The 20201-nt window shown below is 38.1% G+C and overlaps 1 protein-coding gene across 1 annotated transcript in view; it reads right to left on the bottom strand.

Annotated features, from left to right (window-relative positions):
• KIAA0825 overlaps nt 1-20201 on the bottom strand; it is a 252267-nt gene that overhangs the window by 140143 nt on the left and 91923 nt on the right. Inside the window, exons 9-11 of the mRNA XM_082301264.1 lie at nt 19929-20079; nt 15912-16102; nt 13437-13619 (exon numbers count right to left, since the gene is read on the bottom strand). Coding sequence (XP_082157390.1) covers nt 13437-13619; nt 15912-16102; nt 19929-20079 — 525 coding nt within the window. The remainder of the gene's footprint in view (nt 1-13436; nt 13620-15911; nt 16103-19928; nt 20080-20201) is intronic.

Genomic DNA, 20201 nt, shown 5'->3' with positions numbered 1-20201 from the left:
GGGTTGGATGCTAACAGTGCTGCGTTGAGGGAAATCCAAGAGCACCCAGAATCCTAAGGATTATTTCATACCCATGGGTGGATACTAACAAGTGACTTGAAAGAGGTACCTTATTATTCTGTTGTGAGTAAGAATGAGTGAGTGAATAAATATTAAAAAGGAGTGAATGTGTGAATGAAAGACTGTGTAATTAGAAGTTAACTTTGTTTTTGGGGAGGTGGGCTGTAATAATTTTTTTGGTTTTTGTACCGTGAAGGGGTGGGTAGTACTTTACAGCAGTGAAGATTGGTGTTTTAAATGAATGAATTAGTATTTCAAAGGGGGATAAATTGGTATTTTGAGTAAGTTGGAATAGAGAACTCCTGGGAAAATGGGGCAGCTACCTGGTAGAATAAGTTCAAGAGTGCCAGAGGAGATACCCCAAGACAGTCCCCTTGGGGTCAAACTTGCGAACTGGGAAACTGATCCTTCCACAAAAGGAAAAGATAAAGTAAAAATGATTCAATTCTGCATGAAAGAGTGGGTAAAAAAGGAAATCAGATCTGATCATGTGTACTGGCCAAAATATGGGTCTGATGAGGCATGGATTTGCCAGGCTCTAAATGTATTTGTAAATTCAAAAGAGCCATCTCACCCTGAGGAGGGAGAATATGCTTCTTGCTGGACAGGAATTACAAAACCTCTGGGAACCAAAGTCTTCAAAATATCAGAAATCACAGAGGAAAAGCAAACAGAAGAGAAAAAAGGGTGGGACCCTTTAGAAGTATTGCCCCTGCCGTCAGCACGAGGAGCCGCACCCCCCCTCCCAGCTCCGGGGGCCTCTCCCCCGGTAGCCCCCCCTCTGCCGGCTCCGGGGGCCTCTCCCCCGGCAGCTCTCCCGCCCCAATGGAGTGGGGGGGGGGGAGCCCTGCCCCCACCCATGCTGGGGATCCCACCCTTCCCGGGAATCCCAGCAGCCCCAATTGAATCAAGAGGAACGTCACACGTCCCGGCCTCAGCCCCCACCTCTCCTGCCTTGAGAAACCCGGCTTTAGTGCCGGTCCCTGCCTCCTGTGCTCCGGAGTATTTGGCTTCACTGCCACACCCCACCCCCACCCTCTGCACCACAGGATATTTGGCTTCAGCGCCGGGCTCTGAATCTGCCCCTCTACCCCAGGGGAGTTTGGTGCTTTCCTCCCAAATAAACCCTCTTCTTAACGAAGGAGCACCATACCAGAATACAAGAGGTGCCATTAAGGCTCAGAGGCAGCCCAACAATCCCTCCATTGCTAAACAAACAGAGGGAAGCTGAGAAATTCATTTATTTCCATTAAGAGAAGTACCTATGGGAGGAGAGGGAACCGGCTTTGTGAATGCTCCTCTAACCTCTACAGAGGTTAGGAATTTCAAAAAGGAAATTAAAGGATTATTAGAAGACCCCATAGGTACAGCTGAACAGTTGGACCAGTTCCTAGGTCCCAACATTTTCACTTGGGAAGAAATGCAATCAATAATGAAAATAATATTCTCCCAAGAAGAAAGCGAAATGATTAGAATTGCTGGCATAAAAATTTGGGAAAGTGAAAACCAACAAGGTCCACCCGGGGATCAGAAAATGCCCATTACACCTCCTAACTGGAACCAAAATGATGAAGCTGGGAGGGAACATATGAATGATTATCGTAACTTGATAATCAAGGGGATAAAAGAAGGGGCACCTCAAGGACAAAATGTCAGAAAGGCCTTTGAGGGGCAGCAAGGGAAGGAAGAAACCCCGACTGAGTGGCTGGAGAGGCTCCGCAAGAATATGAAACAATACTCTGGGATAGACCCAGAGTCCCTAGCAGGGCAAGCCCTGCTAAGAGTTAACTTTGTCACACATGCCTGGCCAGATATTAGAAAAAAATTGGAAAAAATAGAAGACTGGCATGAGAAGCCATTACAGGACCTAGTAAGGGAAGCTCAAAAAACATATGTCCGGAGGGATGAAGAAAAAGCCAAAGTGGAAGCAAAGATCATGATAGCCACTATGCGAGAGAGTACCTTCCAAAAAAATCTAAATCAAAAGCCCTCAGGTAACACTCCTAAACGTTCAAGATACAGAAATGGTGGAAGGGAGAAAAATAAAACCTCAGCACAATCAAGTTTCCAAGAACAACCCAGGGATGCCTGTTTTTATTGCAAGGAAGAAGGGCATTATAAAAGGGATTGCCCCCACCTGAGAAGGGATCTGAAAATATTTCAAGAGACACACACAGAAGAGAAATAGGGAAGTCATGGGCTCTATTTTTTGGGGGATAAATACCATCTGGAGCCTGTGATAACTTTAAAAGTAGGCCCCCAAGAGGAAGTATTAGAATTTATAGTTGACACTGGGGCAGAAAGGACTTGTGTGATGAATATTCCAAAAGGGTGTGATGTAAGTAATGATATGGTAAAAGTAACGGGAGCAAAGGGGGAAGGATTTAAGGTCCCTGACATTAAACATGTGGTTATTGAAGGGGAAACAAAAATAGGGATAGGGGATGTTTTGTTAGTTCCTGGGGCTGGCAGCAATTTATTAGGAAGGGATTTACAAATCCAGCTGGGGATTGGGGTCATACCAGAAGAAGGGAGAATGACGGCCAAAGTGTTAAAACTTAGCCAAGAAGATGAAAGAAAAATTAACAGAGAAGTTTGGGCTGGGTAAGGGAATAGGGGTGGACTAGATATTGACCCCATAAGGGTCACAATTGAAAAAGAAGAATGTCCCATTCGTGTACGTCAGTACCCTATATCTTTAGAAGGGAGAAAAGGCTTAAAACCAGTAATAGAAGAATTAATAAAGGATGGGACACTAGAACTTTGTAAATCCCCTCATAATACCCCTATTCTCCCAGTGAAGAAATCTGATGGAAATTATAGATTAGTGCAAGATTTAAGAGAAGTAAACAAAAGAACACGGGCCTGCTACCCTATGGTTCCTAATCCCTACACTCTTTTAAGTAAAATTCCACCTCAACATCAGTGGTTTAGTGTGGTGGATCTTAAAGATGCCTTTTGGGCCTGCCCACTGGCAGAGGAAAGCCGAGATATTTTTGCCTTTGAATGGGAAGATCCAAACACAGGGAAAAAGAACCAATTGAGGTGGACTAAACTGCCACAGGGGTATTGTGAGGCCCCAAATTTATTTGGGCAAGCCTTGGGAGAAATATTACAAACCTTCCCCACTCCCCCAGGAATACAAATTATCCAATATGTAGATGATCTTCTAATATCAGGGGAAGACGAAATTAAAGTTAAAGAAGCTACTATAAAGCTTCTATATTTTCTTGGGGAAAAGGGACTAAGGGCATCAAAAAGGAAATTACAGTTTGTGGAATCAGAAGTAAAATATCTTGGCCACCTGATAAGCAAAGGTAGCCGAAAACTAAGCCCTGAAAGAATTACAGGGATTTTATCCCTCCCTCCTCCCTCTTCAAAAAAGGAGGTTAGGAGACTGCTGGGGCTACTGGGATATTGCAGACTATGGATTGAGGGATATACACAAGCAGTAAAATTTTTATATGAAAAATTAACAGGGGGAGACAATATACAATGGACCAGAGATGATGATAATAAATTAGAAAAATTGAAGTTGAAACCAGCCTCGGTACCAGCCCTAAGCTTGCCCTCACTAGAAAAACCCTTTCATTTATATGTGAATGCAGAAAATGGAGTAGCTCATGGTGTATTAGTCCAGGAATGGGGAGGGGTGAAAAGACCAATAGCCTATTTATCTAAACTATTGGACCCAGTAAGCCGTGGCTGGCCGGTATGCATTCAAGCCATAGCAGCTACTGCTATTTTGGTGGAGGAGAGCCGTAAGCTCACCTTTGGAAGTAAACTGATTGTATCCACACCCCATGCGGTCCGAAATGTGCTAAATCAAAAAGCTGAAAAATGGTTAACAGACTCCAGGATACTAAAATATGAAGCAATTCTGATTGACAGTAATGATCTAAGTATAGAAACAAGCAAAAGCCTCAATCCGGCCCAATTCCTATATGGAGAACCAAAAGATGACCTGGCACATGATTGCTTGGAAATTATGCAATACCAAACAAAAGTTCGGGAAGATCTAGAAGAACAAGCCCTCTTAGAAGGGGAAAGAATATATGTGGATGGTTCATCCAGATGCTTGCAAGGAAGAAGAATGTCAGGATATGCCTTAGTCGATGGGATAAATATGCAGACCATCGAAAAAGGAAAACTACCTTCAAATTGGTCGGCGCAATCTTGTGAATTATACGCTCTAAAAAGAGCACTGGAGCATTTAGCACACAAAAAGGGGACCATCTATACTGATTCAAAGTATGCCTTTGGGGTAATACATACCTTTGGAAAAATCTGGGAAGAAAGGGGTTTACTAAATTCAAAGGGGAAGGAACTGATACATGAAGGCCTGATTTCAGAAGTGTTAGAGGCATTAAAATTGCCTGAAGAAATAGCTGTAGTGCATATCAAAGGACACCAAAAAGGGATGACCCCAGAAATAAGAGGGAATAATCTAGCAGACCAAGAAGCCAAAGATGCAGCAGAAAATGGGACTAAACAAATTATGTTAATCCTGACCCCAGAAAGGGGAGAATTAGAATTCCCCAAATTTAGTAAAGAAGAAGAAAAAGAATTAGTTAAGATAGGGGGAAAACAGGATCAATCTGGAAAATGGAAACTCCCTGATGGGAGACAGTTACTTAATAAGCCACTCACTAAGAGAATATTAGAAGATATGCATCAAAAAACTCATTGGGGCACTCAAGCTTTGTGTGATCATTTTCTGAGAAATTATGGTTGTATTGGAATCTTTGGGGTAGCAAAACAAATAACTGGAAACTGTATAACTTGCCAAAGAGTGAATAGGAAAATAATGAGAAAAACAACATTAGGAGGCCGCGAGTTAGCTCTGCGACCATTCCAAAGTATCCAAGTAGATTTCACTGAACTTCCTCAAGTACAAAGATGGAAGTTCCTGTTAGTAATAGTAGACCATCTAACTCATTGGGTGGAAGCAGTTCCTGCTACCAGAGCTACAGCTAACGTAGTATGCAAAACCCTTCTGGAACAGATTACTCCCAGATATGGAATGGTTAATAAAATAGACTCAGATAGAGGAACACATTTTTCATCCAAAATCTTACAACAAATAACTCAAGCCTTGGGAATAAAATGGGAATTACATACCCCCTGGCACCCTCAAAGTTCAGGCCGAGTAGAAAGAATGAACCAGACTTTGAAGAAAACTTTAACAAAATTAAGGATTGAAACTCAAATGTCATGGGTAAAGTGCTTACCTTTGGCTCTGTTGAGAATCTGAACACAGCCCAGGTCAGATCTGGGAGTATCTCCTTATGAGATGATGTTCGGATTACCCTTCCTTACCACTCAACATGAAACAGCCACTTATGAAGTGGGAGAAGCAAGTGTCAAAAAATATGTCACCACGATTGCCAGAACACTTGAAAATTTGAGGCTGAAAGGAATGATCCCTCAAACCACAACTTTGGAGTTCAGAATTCATAATATCCACCCAGGGGAATGGGTATTGGTAAAAACATGGAAGGAACAATCTCTGACTCCACAATGGGAGAGTCCTTTTCAGGTACTGCTGACAACTGAGGCCGCAGTCCAGACCAAGGAACGGGGGTAGATCCATGCCAGCAGAATCAAAGGACCTGTAAAAGAACCTGAAGAGTGGACTGTAATATCCAAACCAGGTGACACCAAATTGATTCTTAAACGGAGGCCAGGTGGCAAAGAACTAGAGCAATCTGAATAATCCAAGGGATATGCAAAGAATCACACCTAACTGAGAAGTAAAAGCCAAATTTATATCAGTGACCCCTGGACAAATTCTGGGACATCTTGGAGAAGAATATTCTCACTTCAAACAGGAAGGGTTGGGACTGTATCAAACAAGGAACTCTCATATTCTGATTCTAGCCTGTGATTTGTATTGAGAAGGGGGAGAATCACAACTTCCATCAGTGCCACATCATATACCCTGTTTGAATCATTCTAATACGGGGCATGCCAGCCAGGTCAAATATAAGTAGTTAGTCTGGAGGGAAACTGACATTTCACATCATCGACACCCTAGCTGTAAAAGGTGTCAAGCACAAATCAACCCCTTATCCAGACAAAATCATAAACTTTGCTCTGCAGATGGGAAATACCAGTGCCTGTTGAATGGGAAATACCAGTGCCTGTTGAATGGGAAATACCTAAGACACAAACAGTTAAAAAAGGTGCCTAAAAGCTATAAAGGAAGTGACAAGGAAATAGAGGGCAAGACCGGGTTGGTCACTGTACTCGCCACCGAGAAGATCCGATACACCTGCTATGGGTTGCAACCTCATAGGCAAGGGAGGTGGGCGTATAAGCCATGCCGGACCTCTGTTATTCCTTCTTTTGTCACTTATCCTGGTCCCATTCGGGACACCAGCAAGACCATGTTACAAATGCTACCGAAAGCTCTACATGGAAAGACACCGGGGCTTCTTTCTTATTACTCATACCCATATCAACAGTCACTGTTATGACTCGTCCAAATTAGGTATTTGTATGCATAAAGGGGAAAAATATTGGATTACAGAAAATTTGGGAACAAGTGGAAACAGATTAGGAAGCAATTGTCCAAAAGGAGAAAAATGGATTTGTTTCACAGCTGCCACCAGGGGAACAGTCCAAGATTTGGTAAAAGAACAAGTGGTAAGTAAAAATACAAAGCCAGCACAGCAACCTCGCCCTATATTCACCTCACGCCAGGACCTGTATGCAAAGCTTAAACAACAGTTAAAAGAGGAAAACACCCCAAGGTTAGGAAAAAACCTGTTTGTGGAATTGGGGGAGAGGATAGGTAAGGAACTTAACATAACCAACTGTTGGGTCTGTGGAGGAGCTTTGATGACAGAAGAATGGCCATGGAAAGGTAGCAGCCTAGGCCCAGTAGAGCTCCTTAAATGGAACCGGACAAATACAAGAGGGGGGAACCGACCTGAGGGGTGGATTTTAAGTTCAACAGTGATAGGGGAAGAATGCCTCTGGCGAACTGGGAAGAACTTTCTTAATGAAGTAGGAAACACTCCCTGTAAAAGGTATAAAGTGAGCAACAAAACTTCCACGTGGTGGGTCCCAGAAAAACCAACTTGGTATTGGGCTCAGAAAAAAGGAAAAGGCTGTATATATGATAATGAAATTGGACTCTTTCGGTGTAATGACACAAGGAAAAATCCTTATTTTGGAATCCCAGAAATATCCAAATTTTGGGAGAATATAAATCAACAAGAAGGTGATTATTGGAAAGCACCAGATGGCTTATTTTGGATATGTGGGAAAAGGGCATACCCAAGACTCCCTTCATATTGGAAAGGGAGTTGTACATTAGGAATCATTCAACCAGGGTTTTTCCTTTTACCAGAACCAGAGGGAGATCAATTAGGAATACCTATCTATGAAGACTTCAAAAGAAAGAAAAGAGATCTAATTGGAGGATTCCAAAAATGGAAAGATGAGGAATGGTCCCCTGAACGAATATTAGAAACATATGGGCCAGCTACCTGGGCACAAGATGGAAGTTGGGGATATCAAACCCCAATTTACATGCTGAATCGTATCATCAGACTCCAAGCCCTTGTAGAAATCATAACCAATGAAACAGCTGAGGCTATGAAATTAATAGTCAGCCAGCAACGCCAAACCAGAGCTGCAATATATCAAAATAGGCTGGCTCTAGACTATTTACTGGCTGAAGAAGGGGGTGTGTGTGGGAAGTTCAATACATCGGAATGTTGTTTAAAAATTGATGACAATGGGGATGCTGTTCTAGATATCGCCAACAATATCAGAAAAATAGCACATGTACCGGTCCAAAAATGGGAATCAATGATGACTGCTAACTGGTGGGATGGCATGTTGGGGAAAGAATGGTGGAAGAAGCTAGGCTTCTTCCTCTTATGTGCTACAGCTGGTCTAATATTTCTCCCTTGCTTGATCCCCTGCTTTATTCGGCTAATCACCAGCGTAGTTCAAGGCATGCAAGTTGTGGCAATGCCTACTGACCCAAAGTTGGCTATGTCTGGAACAGCACAAAAAATTACGGTATTAAAGAAACAAAGTGATATAAAAGACCCTCTCGAAGAAGCCAAATTGATCTGTGAAAAGAACGAACAGACATTAGAAGCCAAGAAAAAAGAAATAGTGCTCAAGCCAAATGATTCATAAAATAGAAAAAGGGGGGATTGTTATAAACATATATTATAGTATTGGCTTCTCGCAAAGTATTAAAGTAGATATTATATAATGTTAGAAATGCTTTTTGCTGTGTGGATGTAGTTTTCTCTCGTTTTAGCAAGAATGTTAGCAAGTGTGAGCAAGTAAGATAACCTCCAAGCGAGCAGAGGATGAGGCCCAAGGAGCTGCTAATCAACACTTTGTCCAGAGAACAAAAGGGCCCAAAGGCTACTCCACCCGGGGAATGGGCAGCCAGGAGGGTCCGAGAGCTGCTATCACCGCTCTGCCCGGGGGACAAAGAGGCCAAAGCTGCAATCAGCCCTGACTGTCTGGAGAATTAAAAGATCCACCCTACCATTGACTCTTACCTAGAGGGCCCAACCCCAAGAATCAAAAGAAATAAAACCACAAGGCAGAAGACTACGCATGCTCTAAAAAGGCGGACCCAAGGAGTGGCCATGCAGATCAATTCCTGGAAAAGTTTTAATATGAATAAAGAACAGACAGTAAAAATGGTATAAAAAGGACTCACCTCGAGCATCAGGTGTGCTCTTGGCAGAGCGCCAAGGCACCCGGCCGTTATCCCTTTGCTTTATTTTATGTGTCTCTTATTGTCTTTATATTAAACTCTTTAAATTCTAACAGGAGAGTGAACCTCGTTTTTCACACTTATAATGAAATCTCTACAGAAATTTTTAAAGTGAGACAGAGGTAATCTGAGGCTCTGTTTAAAAACTAGAATAACTTCAAATACTACTAAAAAACCAAGTGTCTAATGATAATACAGTAATTCTCATGACAGCATTTCTTAATGTCCACTGCTGGCTATGTAACTCTTGCCAGGAAAACCCAACTCTGCGCCAGACTGTTGAACTCAACTACTCTTCTGATAGACGTGTAATAATAGCTAGCAGGACATTTATTTTAGCTTCAAGTTACGCTAAAGCAGCTGCCTATTATCTCAAAGCAGCAGATAGCAGATTTAATACCAAAGCAAGATTTCAAGTTAGAGTGGTTTTATTCTTCAGTAGAGTATGACAAGGTGAGAATTGATTCTGTAAGCCTGAGTGCAGGTGTGAAGAAATGAGATGCCAACAAGATGCATCCTAATGGTATTTCCTTGTAGTCTTCCTACAATTCTCTCTGCGTAAGGAGAGAGATTACTAAAACATTAGATTACATTACTAAAAAGCAACTTCATGAGTTATAACTCCTATATTAAAAAGAAACGTTTTCAGTCTTTAATATTGAATGACATTAAATTTACAAAAATAGAGAGTAATTTTGCCAATATACTCTCTAAATACTTCTCTCAACATTTAAATAATTTACCTGACTTCTTGTTGAGAAAGTAAGACATAACAATTCATAGTATGAAATCACAAAAAGGTGCATCCACCTTATTCTTTATGTTCTTCCTTTACAGACTATTATCGCCTACTTAGTACAAAAGACTAAAGAATATCAGAAAAAGCACAAGAATAGATCTGCTCCAAACTGAGCAACCCTCAACCTGATGCAGAAGACAGTCTCTGCTTTGAGGCCTGGATAATTTACTACTCTGAGTGAAGTGTGGCATTGGATTCTCCCGTGTATTCATAGGCAGCACGGAAACTGTGTGATCCATTACACAAAACCCCGGCTACTAGACCTGAGTAACTGACAACAATCTCATCAGTGAATAAGACAGTGATGACTGGAAATTCAGAAGTATGAAGCTCCTCTTATTTCAGAGGTTTGAGTAAGCAGCAAGAAAATAGTAACACTTAGTAGATTTGGGGAGCACATTCTAGAGACTCATTGCTCAACAGGTCCTTGACAACGTGGACAAAAGCAGACAGAGAACAGATGTTTAGGACATTTTCAGGGGACACTAAACTGGGATAAGAGGACACAGTAGTTCACACAACAGCTGAGTGCCTACTCATGGATGACTGGATCAAAGGAATTCACAAAGTTGACTGAGGTAAAGAGCAACTGTTTACTTCAGCAAGAGAATTACAATAACCTAGGCTGGGGCTAACTAGACCTTACTTGTCTGAGTGCCACCCTAACCAACCACAGACCTGAGGCTTACGGGAAGCAGGGTGTTGAAGACAAGGCAATAGTATACTGTCAGCAGAAAAAAAGTGAACTGCACACTGGGCTGCATTAGGAGGGGCACAGCAACTAAAACAAAAGACAGTGATTTACCTCATCTGCTTGGCAACAGTTTAAGCCCTACCGAAAATATTTTGTCCAGCTCTTGGGCCTACAGTTCAAGGAGAATGTGCAGAAACTGGAAAAGACTTAATTGAATCATCTATAAGAAATGTTTGAAGGCCCTAGACTCCTTCCCTCTGGTGAAGTGGTGGCTTGAAAGTGTCAGTTCATCTAATGGCAGCCTACAACAACCCAAAGAGTAATAACAAAGACAACACTGACTTAACTTTTCTCAGCAGGGGCTGATGTGATACAGCAAGTTATAGCAAGCAGCTTTGAAGGCTCACACTAGATATTAGGCAATACTTTGCACTAAGGTATGGCAGCAGTGGAGCAGGCTTCAAAAAAGTTGTGTCAGTCAAACACAGTCATGTTCGACTGCTCTTGGTGATTGTTCTGCTTTGAGGAGGAGGCTAGATTAGACAACCTCCAGTAGTCCTTTCCAAGCAGCATTTCCATTATGCTAAAGATACTTCGGGAAGGCCACAGAAGGGTGCAGAAAAATGAAGCACAGAAAAGCAAGTATTAAAACCAGATGACCCAAGATTCACAGGTGAATTTTGGACCAGATCTAAGAAAACTTGCCACACAGAAAAGAAATTCTAGATCAGAAAATTAGGAATGAGAGAACATATACCAGAATCACCTTATTTGAAGTTAAAGATACTATTAATTTTTCAGCATCATTACTGTTTTGTTCAATTTCCACAAAATAATTAAGAAATTTGAATAATTTTAGTTCCCTTAAGCAGCAGTGAATAGTCTCTCTAGTAAGCTAAAAATGAGCCAGTCGTATTATTACACAACTCCTGGAAAACAATGTTCTGTCATTGCCACATTTATGATTACACAGAACTTTCCTGAGAAGTCTAGAGATTAATTGACATCTAGTCACTTAAGGGAAAACTTCCAGTACCAAAAGAGAGCATGATTGATTTAAAACAAAAACCTTTTTTTCACAGGTAATTTTACCAAAGGTTTGAAAGATATAGAGTCAGACAGAATTTGTGATTATACAATATAATTGCACAGAGAATTGATGAAAGATTCCTTTAAAAGCAGGATAGCTTTAAGATTTGTTATTGATAGATTCTTAATGTGATGAACTATGCACACCCCAGTAAACAATGGACCTAGGTAGAATACATAAAATTCATTGTATCAAATTGTTTCCAATTGGATATAGTAATTTAAGAAGCTGATTGGCTAAACCACTTTTTTCTTTGTACTCTGGACACTGGGTTAGGTTACCTGACAAATATTGGCTGCAATTAAACATACAATATAAAAAAATTGTTTTGATAATGGGACCTCACAGATTGTGAAAACACAAGTTCTGAATACAAGTTCATTTTAAAAAATCCTATTTTACTTACTCTAAAACATACATCAGCTATATATAAATGGTCTTCACTGTTAATATTATTTTTGTAACTATAGAATAAAATATGACACTTTTTTGTATTTTTTTTAAACAAACCTGCCGTATTTTGATGGTGATTTGCACAGGACTTTGTAGTAAATTAAATGAGCTGCTACATTCTGCACATGTCAAGTTTTTGATCACCAGACAAGCAAATTCAGGTAATGAAATTCATATCCCTAACTATGAAAGCTATGTGACCAAGTTGTTTACCTGCAACATTTTACATAAAATAAAAAACAAGTTTTTCATTGATACCTTGTTCTGAAACTCCGTGAGCTCTCCAGTAAGCACAAAATTTTCTGTCATGGTATGTATAGATAAATATGTAAACAATATTGATCAGTGGAAGAGACTAGAATCACTAAAAGGAACAAATTATACTGCATATTTATTTTGGTCCATCATTCTAAGGGCTTTCATAAAAGAAAGGTGAAATGTCAAAACTGACAGTAGAAGCAGTTACAGCTACTGCAATGTCCTTTCCTGCCTCCATTACTACTGCCACAGCAGGACCACCTAATCTGTTCCTGAGTCACCTTCTTAATTGCTATCTATTCATAAGCCTGTGTTCTATAAGATCAAACATCCAGTTACAATTCACTTTTGCATATTCTTTAGAGCCCACAAATATTAAAATGAGACCACATATGACAAAAAAATTTTAGTTAAAGGAGCTTATATGCAGGAGGTCGCCACCCTAGTACTACCTAGAATAATGAAGTAAAAGCCAGCTGAACAGGATGTGGCTTCATTAGCTTGGGGTTTTGTTGCTCCTCTTTTTTGAATTTGTGATCTCACTTTGTATTGTCTCTTACACCAAATTTACAGCAGAATTTTAGTAACAAAAGACTCAGACCCAATTTCAGTGCAAGTTAAATGTCCTTTTTCTTACAGTTGTGACTTGAGAAGACATGATTTTATAAATACAGGCATCCTATATTCTTACTCTTTTAACTATATTTGTTGAAGTATACCAGTCATGTAACCAGATGATCATTTCAGTAAATTACCTTTACATTCCAGTACTTCTAGAAATATTATGAGATGACAGTGGAACATTCTGATTTAGCCAGAAGCTTAAAGTAGATAATCTGAGCTAGTAAGATGATTTTTTTCCAATTGATGAATTACTAAGTCCTTGAAAACCCTGCCAAAGTCTTTGGTAGCACAGTACTAAATGTTTTTAGATAAGTAAGACTGTATTTCAAAATAAATCTGTCCTAACTGAAAAATAAATTGCAAATTTGGGACAGTAATTATTAATTAAATTCTACTGGTTTTGTCACAGAGGAAATCAATCCAGACATTCACTGTGGTCTATGTTATTAACAGACAAAAAAAAAATATACAGCACAGGAGTTTGATCCAAAGCTAATAAAATCCCAGCGGATATAACTGGGCTTTAGGTAAGATCACAAAAATAAGTCCAGGATCAAATTGAGAAATAGTCAAAAACCATTAAAACGTGCAAATACTATGCACTGCATCTGATTTCAACACAAAAATTCATCTTGTAGATCAATCCATGTAAGTTCAAGAAGCAATTTTATCTCAAATTGAATGTTTATTTCATACTCACTCATACAAATTCTTCAGTGGTGAAGTCAAAATAGCCAGCACAGAGATCAGACTGTTGCAGTGGCTGTGGATTTTACAGATCTTGAGATCTCTGTCTTTGTGTGGATTCAGAAACTTTTGCACAGAACTACAAATTGACCAGAGCATGTCTTCAGTGGACATCAAAATTGCTGCAATATCAATTCTGTAGACAAAAAAAGCCCCAAGAATAACATTACTTAGGACATCTGGATAGTTGTAAATTTCAATTAAACAGACATTTCCTCTGACAAGATAAACCACCAAAATCATAGCATGGACTTTTAAATTTCCTCTTCAGTGATACAGGAAGTCTGCATCCACTACTCTGTAAAAAATCAACTATTCCACAGACAAGTTGTTACTGAAACCAGTAAAAAGAAGACTTAAAAGATTTGGAAATGTCACTAGGCAAGAACAATTTACTTTCTAAACTACAAGTAAATAAATTTAAATTTTGTTTTCTTATAATTAAAATGTACATACTATTTTCAAATCCTGATGGGGCAAAAAATAGGAACAAAGGAACTTAATCTTCAAATTGCAAAACTAACTCCGTGCAACATATTATAATGTGGAACATTTCTGAGTCAGTCATCTGTTGCTTGTTGATACTGGCTAGCAAAGCATCATGCATCATTGGCCTGAACAACAGCAAGAACCCAAACTACAACAACATAATCTCACAAGACTACGCTGACATACAATACATAGGAAACATGTGAATAACACAAAAAATATGGGATGTATGAGGTTGGGCCTTAAAAAACTACTTAAGCACCTAAAAGCCATGGATGAACATGTGATCATATGCAATTTCAAGGATCAAGTTATTTTTTAAACATTTAGGCAAACACACATAAACAGACATTTGTCCATATTACACATCAGTTCTCTATCATTTCATTGGGAGAAAAGATACCTTCACTAACTATAATATTATTAAAAAATATGTAAAGCCTCTGTGATAAAAATATATTGAATTATATTGAGTAATTTTTTTTCACTTATTCATGACTGGATAGTTCAATTTACTTAGTGAAAAATTCAAGAATCACCTTATTGAATATACAACTTTTCTACAAAATGATAATGTAAAAAGTTCTTTCATGTTCAGTAATTTGAAGTAAATTCATATAGAATTGACTAATACAACATTTATGTAATACTGTACTTTTCATATTTCAGGGCACTTTTTTCCCCAAAAAAAATTCCACTAAAGTTTTCAGAAAACCTGTCTGTACCAAAAGATATAGAAGAACCTGATCACAGTAAGTTAGTGCAGGAATAGAGCACACAACAGGCATATAGAATAAAACTTTGGGGTTTTTCTACCCATTTCAACAATGTGATCTTGTGCAAGTTACTTGAGCTTCCACGACAATACTTTCCATAATAAAACTTGAGATGACAGCATGTAACTCTTAGCTCACACAGAACATGTATCTGCTTAGTGTCTCTAACCCTCTAAAAATTACAAACTCCTTAACTCTTCTCAGTGGTGCTGTGCAATAGACAAAATGCAATGGTCAGAAACTGGTGCACAGGAAGTTCCACACAAACATGAGGAAGAGCTTCCTTACTGCGTGGGTGACCAAGTACTGGAACAGAGTGCCCAGAGAGGTTGTGGATTCTCCCTCACTGGAGGCGTCTAAAAGCTGTCTGGACTCAGTCTTGTGCTACGTACTCTGGGACAACCCTACTTGAGCAGGGAGGTTGGACCAGATGACCCATTGTGGTCCCTTCCAATCTCACCCATTCTGTAATTCTGTGTGATCCTGTTGTGACAAATACACCAATTTATTCAGTAAAACAAGATACTGGATAGAAAGGATAAAGGTAGGGTAAACTTCTATTTGAAGACACCTACTTCAGTATTTCTCAAAAAGACCCTCCTCTTTGGCAAAACATAAGAATTGCTACAAGAAGAACTTCAATTTCTTATTTCCTAAAATGACAGAAAAAGGAGTAGCATCTTTCTCCTCTTTCTACACCACTGGCATTATTCTGATAAATCTTTTGATGTGGCCTTGTAGCTCTTCCACTTGAAAAGCCCTATAAAAACCAAACTCTACTGGAATACATTAAGTTTTCTTAATGAATCAACAGCTTGATTTCAAATCCTGATGGTGCCAATTTTGTCCACATCTTTGGATGCATCCCCAATACTCAATGCACTTCCATTGTGAGGCTTTCAAACCAATCAAGCAGTTTATGGAACAATTTCACAGAGAATTGAAAGAGGCCTTCGATTCTGCCCAGTATGCAATATAACTACTAAATATACTTAAATATACAAAATATATTTTATTAAAATGAACATCAAAATGCATAGATTTGGTCTATCCCCTCTGCGTTGTTCATTAACATTTAAATTTGAATCAAAGCAGTGAATAACAGAAAACTAGCATTTACTTATTTTTCCATTAAAATGGTGCAGGAAATATACAACCATTACCTGATTTGTAGTGTTCTTTTGTAACTGGGACACACCTGACAATATCTGGAGGATAGAATATCCAAAGATCGCTCTAGTACCTCTGTAAGAATATCTTGGGCTGTCTTTGGAGGTAGAATAGTCCATAGATCATGACGAAGAGCACAGCAGAAGTAATGCCACATCTGGACAGAGAATGAGCATCTTTCCCCCTATCAAAACCACCACACATTAAATAACAAAAACACACCTTCTAAATTGTCAATTTAACTCCTGTAGGTCTAACTAATTCAATCTGAAAGGAAATAGCTAAAGAGATTCAGGAATATCATGACCGACAAAGGGTCCTTGAAAAGATGTGAGACATCTATATTTGCAAGCAAATGTTGCATTTCAGTCACAAAACTACAGTTCTGCCACAAAATCGAACCACAGCGTTTGAAAACTTATATCTTCAATTAACCTATTTTCAAAACTCATAGTGTTGTAAGTTTAGTTTAAAAACAAAGGCAGTATTCTGTACCCACCAGAATAGTCAGACAAACTTAACATAGCAGCTCCTTTGTCTGCAAAAAAAATAATTATTTAAATTACTTAAGCATATGTATTTACCCAGATTCATAAATGCTACACATAACCATGATTATAAAACCTTGGTTATATATAAAAAATATGCAAGAAAAGAAGTAAAAAGAACAATTGAACTCTTACACCCATAATAAGAGATGTCCAGAATTTTTTACTAAGCTATTTTTGCCTCTTGTAATTTTAATGTATTGAAACCAAACATTTTCTGGGAAGGAATCAGCACTGGCATCAATATTGTCTAAATAGATCTACCCCATTAAGACACAGAAAAAAATACAAAGGAGTCAAAATCACAGCAGTTAATCCATAATATTTCTATAAAGTACACAGGAAAACTCACATTTAAATATTTCAACTAATATCTATTCAGAATAGCATTATCATGAAGCTTTTTGAGAACAGAGACTTCAATCTTCAGTTCCAACATCCCAAAAGAACTGAGAAATATTTTAAGAATTTGTTGATATTTTAGCATTATCTGAAGCATAAAGTAACCCCACAATTTTAAAAATGCTTTTAGAGTTTTATAGGCATTATTTAACAATAAAAATAAAAGTATAATCTGGCTTCTTTTTAAATACATTAGCATAAACATTAGCAGATTATTGGAAATTGCCACTATTTGTTTGTTCTCTCACATAATATTTGAAGTGCATTTTATATTAAAAAGTGGCAAATTATGACAAAGAACAAAATAAACAAGCTTGTGACCACTGCTCTTGTCATTGAATTTATGACTGAGGTATAATCATTGCTGGTATTTCATTTAGAAAAAAAAGAAGAAAAACAAGTAATTAGAGCATCCAATTTTACAGGTTTCACTAATGCAGAAGATAAAATTTTAATAGGACTGACTTTCAAAAGAAAATCATATGACTATTCTTTGTACATATAACCATAAGCATCATATTTCAATAGGCAAACAAAGAAAAATTATCCCTCTGGTATTTTGTTACCAAGCACTTGATAAGTGTTTCCATACTGTCAAAATGGGATTGTATTACATTGGCCAAAAAATTTATATAATAAAATAATGCACTTATTAAAATATTTTCCTGTTTTTCTTATATGACATAAAATTCCAATATTATTGCATAATATATGGAAATATAATAAGAATCTGAAAGTTGAATTCATAACACAACTCATAGCTTCATAATTTTGAATAACTTGAATGTTACTATGTTTCTAGATGCCTGGGGTTTTAGATGATTACTCTTAGGGTACCTTCAAGTAAAAGCTATCCATAAATAAGACCCTAACCCTACCTTACATTTTACTGAGATTTCCCTTTCTTTGCAAAAGCATTTCAACTGTTACAAAATAAAACTACCAGATAAAAAATAATTAGTCTGAATGCCTAATGGAAGCCAATTTATTTTGGCCCTATCTTTAAAAAATAAATCTAAAAATTTTCAAAACCCCTGCAGATTTAACAACCAAAAATATAATTCTAAATTGACTTCTTTACATAGGTTGTTTATTCTTTTACATTACTGAAAGTCGACAAGTTTTACTTTTTAACTTTGTAATTATAAACACAAATTGTTTCACTTTCTCTGGTTTGGTTTATTTAAGTAATAGCTCTTTTCCCCCTTTTTAGTATTGTACCTCCACTGCAGAAGCAACAATATCACTGAAGATTTAAATGAGATTCATTCCCCTTTTCTGACCTGTGTTTCTATTTGTTGCCATTTCTAGACAACTCCACTGATAAGTATCTGCTGTTTCTGCAGGCTTCATATAATAAAAACAGATGTGAGCTTTTATTTAGCTTATATACCAGGAAACAAGCAGCTGTGTTTTATTACATAAGCCTCTCAGTATCATCTTTGAACAGACAATTCGTTATTCTTTGACTGTTAGAAAACGTAAGTTCCCACAGCTACAGCAGATGTCTGCTACACTAAGAGCTTCATTCAAAAACATAATCTGGAGAGCTGGCCCAGTGGCACACGCCTCCTGCTGAGCTCGTATGTTTGAAGAAGCCACCTCTCACTGCCGGAAGTTTCAGTAGGGAGTCGTCTTTGTAACAAGCAATAGATCTTAAACCAATCTCTTCCATTTAGGATACCTATAAGAGGTCAATTGAAGTAACATCTGCTCAGCTGCACAGCTCCTGAAGGCACTCAGAACAGATCATGGTCCACCCTTGGGCTCAGTAAGAAGACATGACCCAGTAGGAAGACAAGAGTGATGATGTAAAATTACATACTTTTTACCTCAAATCCTGCAAACATAGAGAGTTGAGACACCAGTTTTCCTCATTCCTTCCTGCACACATCAGTTCTGTTCAGTAATGACAGAACTGTTTAGCTACTCCATATTTTTTGTCAGACAACTAATTCTCCATGGTGAAGTTACTGGGTCACCAATAAACAGGACACAGCACCATAGGGACTACAGACAAGGAAGATCATGATTCACCAGTTGCCAAAACCCACTGCATTTCTTACCTAATCATCTGGGGTTCCATTCATACAAAACTGAAATGTTTATTTACTTGTCTTTGAGGGATGGACATTTTGATAGATTACTACTCCATGCTCTGCATGCCCTATCCAGCAGAGATTTTGTCACTGACTCAGCAGCTTCTTATACTACATCTGTAGATTACATGTATCAGACAGAATTTTCTCTCATGCAAGAATTCTAGAAAATGCTTAACAGAACGCACTAATTGTCTCACACAGAAAATGATACAAGGAAGGACAAGACTTTGTCTCCAAGAGATCTCAGTTATTTTTGATAAAAAACCCATATAATACTTCACCCTGAAATTAAGTGAAAATAATTTCAAACAGTGTATATTCACCTATGTTTGTATTTAATTATGATGAAGGAAAAAAAAAATCCAATAAATGAACATAATTCCACTAATTTTTATTTTTTCATAGAATCATTAGGATTATAGCTATAGATCAGACCTGTGACTTCAAAATGCAGGTGAAATGGCACTGGTTATTTCAAAAATATATTGTTGAACACTTAAGGTAACTATAGTGACCATCTTTCTTTGTTACACCCTTTACGCACAAAAAGTAATAAGGGGAAGCAATTGATAATAAAATGTCAAAGAATCAGATAAAAAATTTCCCAGAAAAAAATTTTCATACGGTATACTTTCTAAAAGAAGTGTTAAGTTCTTAGAGATTAATGATTGTGTCTCTTTAGTGAGTTCTATATAAATGTCTTGACACACAATAAATAGTTTATGAAGTAAATGACACAAACACTTCATGGTAACAACCTATCTCATCTTTAAATGACTAGGTTTTCCTACATAATTTCTAGAGAGACACTTGCCTGCAATAAGAGATATTTCAAAAGAGTAAATTCCAATAATACTTATGTAAAAACAATGCTGATCTCATGCTTCTGATTTCAGAGGGCTGGCAACCACTAAAACACATTTTATAAAAGGGAGGCACAGTAAACTTAACATCACACCTCATAAAAAGCTTTGCAGTCATCCCAGTAGTGGCTCTCAGCATCCTGTAAAATGCTTGTAGCACAAACTCTGACGCAGTAGTTTATAACTTGAAACTGGAGAATGTCGATGAATTCCTGATATTGTTGGACAGGCACTAGGAACAGGGGTCTGTTCGGAGAGAATGATTAAAGAGACAATGATTGAAAGGCTGTGCACTAGGAGGTAACAATCCCTAGTACTGCAAATAGTTTTGATTAGTAGGTATCAATCATTCATTTCCTCTTGGTCCT

The sequence above is a fragment of the Coloeus monedula genome (genome assembly GCF_965178545.1).
Source record: "Coloeus monedula genome assembly, chromosome: Z".
In the NCBI taxonomy this organism is placed as follows: Eukaryota; Metazoa; Chordata; class Aves; order Passeriformes; family Corvidae; genus Coloeus; species Coloeus monedula.
This window is presented reverse-complemented; position numbering and strand designations above follow the sequence as displayed.